General features: G+C 43.3%; 1 protein-coding gene across 1 annotated transcript in view; it reads right to left on the minus strand.

The window, feature by feature from the left end:
• LOC102871316 (serine protease 48-like) overlaps positions 1-1,664 on the minus strand; it is a 75,507-nt gene that overhangs the window by 70,197 nt on the left and 3,646 nt on the right. Inside the window, exon 2 of the mRNA XM_006884503.1 lies at positions 416-578. Within this exon, the coding sequence (XP_006884565.1) occupies positions 416-578 (163 nt within the window). The remainder of the gene's footprint in view (positions 1-415; positions 579-1,664) is intronic.

Raw genomic sequence — 1,664 nt, forward strand, 5'->3', positions numbered from 1 at the left:
CTCGATTAGATTTATTGATTTAGTGATTGGGGTGATTGGGGTAATGGAGGTATGTGTGTCAGGGACAATAAGGTTGGCTCAGGATAGAGCAGCATTCAGAGCTGTTGTACATAGGGTGGCTATGGTTCGCAGGTGACTTGACACATGTAACACAACAGCAACTGTGTTGTTATGTGCTGTGAAGTTGGAATTAACTAATAGCTGACCCTTCAATGGGTTTTCAGAAGAAGTGTATCACATGGGAGATTACCCCTCTTCTATGGAGCACCTGGCAGATTGAGACCACATGCCTTTGAGTTGTTAGTGCAACTCCTTACTATTAGGCCACTACCACACTCATTTGTTAATTCATCCATGAAGCCATTTGGACATTTTTGAAGAATTGTCTGCATGCTACACACTGGCCACAACTTACGCCGTTAAGCAGTGTGCTGCTGTCAGTATCCACCTCTCACTGATCAGGGAACCCCCACAGATGTGTTCGGAGCCCATTCGTACGCTGACCATCCAAGGCCAGTGCCCCTCAGCAGCATCCATGCCACCTACAATGCGGCTTGTGTATGTAGGTCTTCCACATACTAAAGAGGAAAGAGAGAAATGTGACAGTATTTGAGTTCTGGTCCTCGGGTCCTACCTTGCCTAAACAAAAATCTGTTGTCATCCAGTCTGTTGTAACTGCTGGTGACCTCCTGCGTTAGTGCAAAATAGAACTGCATGTTGAGTTTTCCTAACTATCAATATTGTGGAAACAGATCATATGACCTTTCCCTCCTGCCACTGTTGTGTGGATTTGAATTGCCAATTTTTAGCCTAGTACTTGAGTGCAAACTGTCTTTGCTATCCAGTAACCTCCTACCATCCCCAAACCACCCCCTGCTTCCATCCCCATCCAGTTCCAAACCCAGGTGTTTGGGGCCCAAATTCAAACCACTCACTTTGCTCTTGACGATTTTCATTAAGGGGAGAGAACGTTTGGGCCGATCCTAAGAAAGATACACTGAATTATTACTATATAATAGCACATTTTATATCTGCATGAATTGAGCCTGAGTCTTCTCAAGCATACCCCAGATTGAAGTTAAAGATCAAATTTTGACAATTATCTGCCAGGTAATGTTGTTGTTAAGTGCTGTCGACTCGACAGGCAACTCATAGTGACCCTATGAAGGAGAGTTCTCAATGTTTGGGTGCCTTTCATCCTCTCTCCACGTTCATAGGATTTCCGGAGGCAAGCTGTTATGGAAGTGGAGCCAGGTAATGGGGCTTTTATAATTACATACTCACCTGCCACTTTAGCAACAAGCATAGAACATGATTTAACTGTTATGGCTTGATCCCAAGTTGTCATGTTGTTGTTAGAAGCCATCTAGCCAAATATGACTCATAATAACCCTATGAACAACTGGTCTGAACATTGTCCAGTCCTGTGCCATCCTCACAATCTCTGACACCCTTGAAGCGCATTGGTGCAGTCACTGTGTCAATCTACTTGGTCAAGGGTCTTCCTCTCTTTTGCCTATGAAAGTTGTCATAGAGAATAGCAAGGATTGTGGCCTGTAAGTCAAATCATATCCTCATTTGCTTGTGAAGTTTATAAACTGGTGACTTTTCTGCTGCTTTTGAAGCTGAATTTGTATTTTGCTTATAGCAAAATATAACAATAT

The sequence above is a fragment of the Elephantulus edwardii genome, unplaced genomic scaffold (assembly GCF_000299155.1).
Source record: "Elephantulus edwardii isolate Elephantulus edwardi_28Jun2011 unplaced genomic scaffold, EleEdw1.0 scaffold00034, whole genome shotgun sequence".
In the NCBI taxonomy this organism is placed as follows: domain Eukaryota; kingdom Metazoa; phylum Chordata; class Mammalia; order Macroscelidea; family Macroscelididae; genus Elephantulus; species Elephantulus edwardii.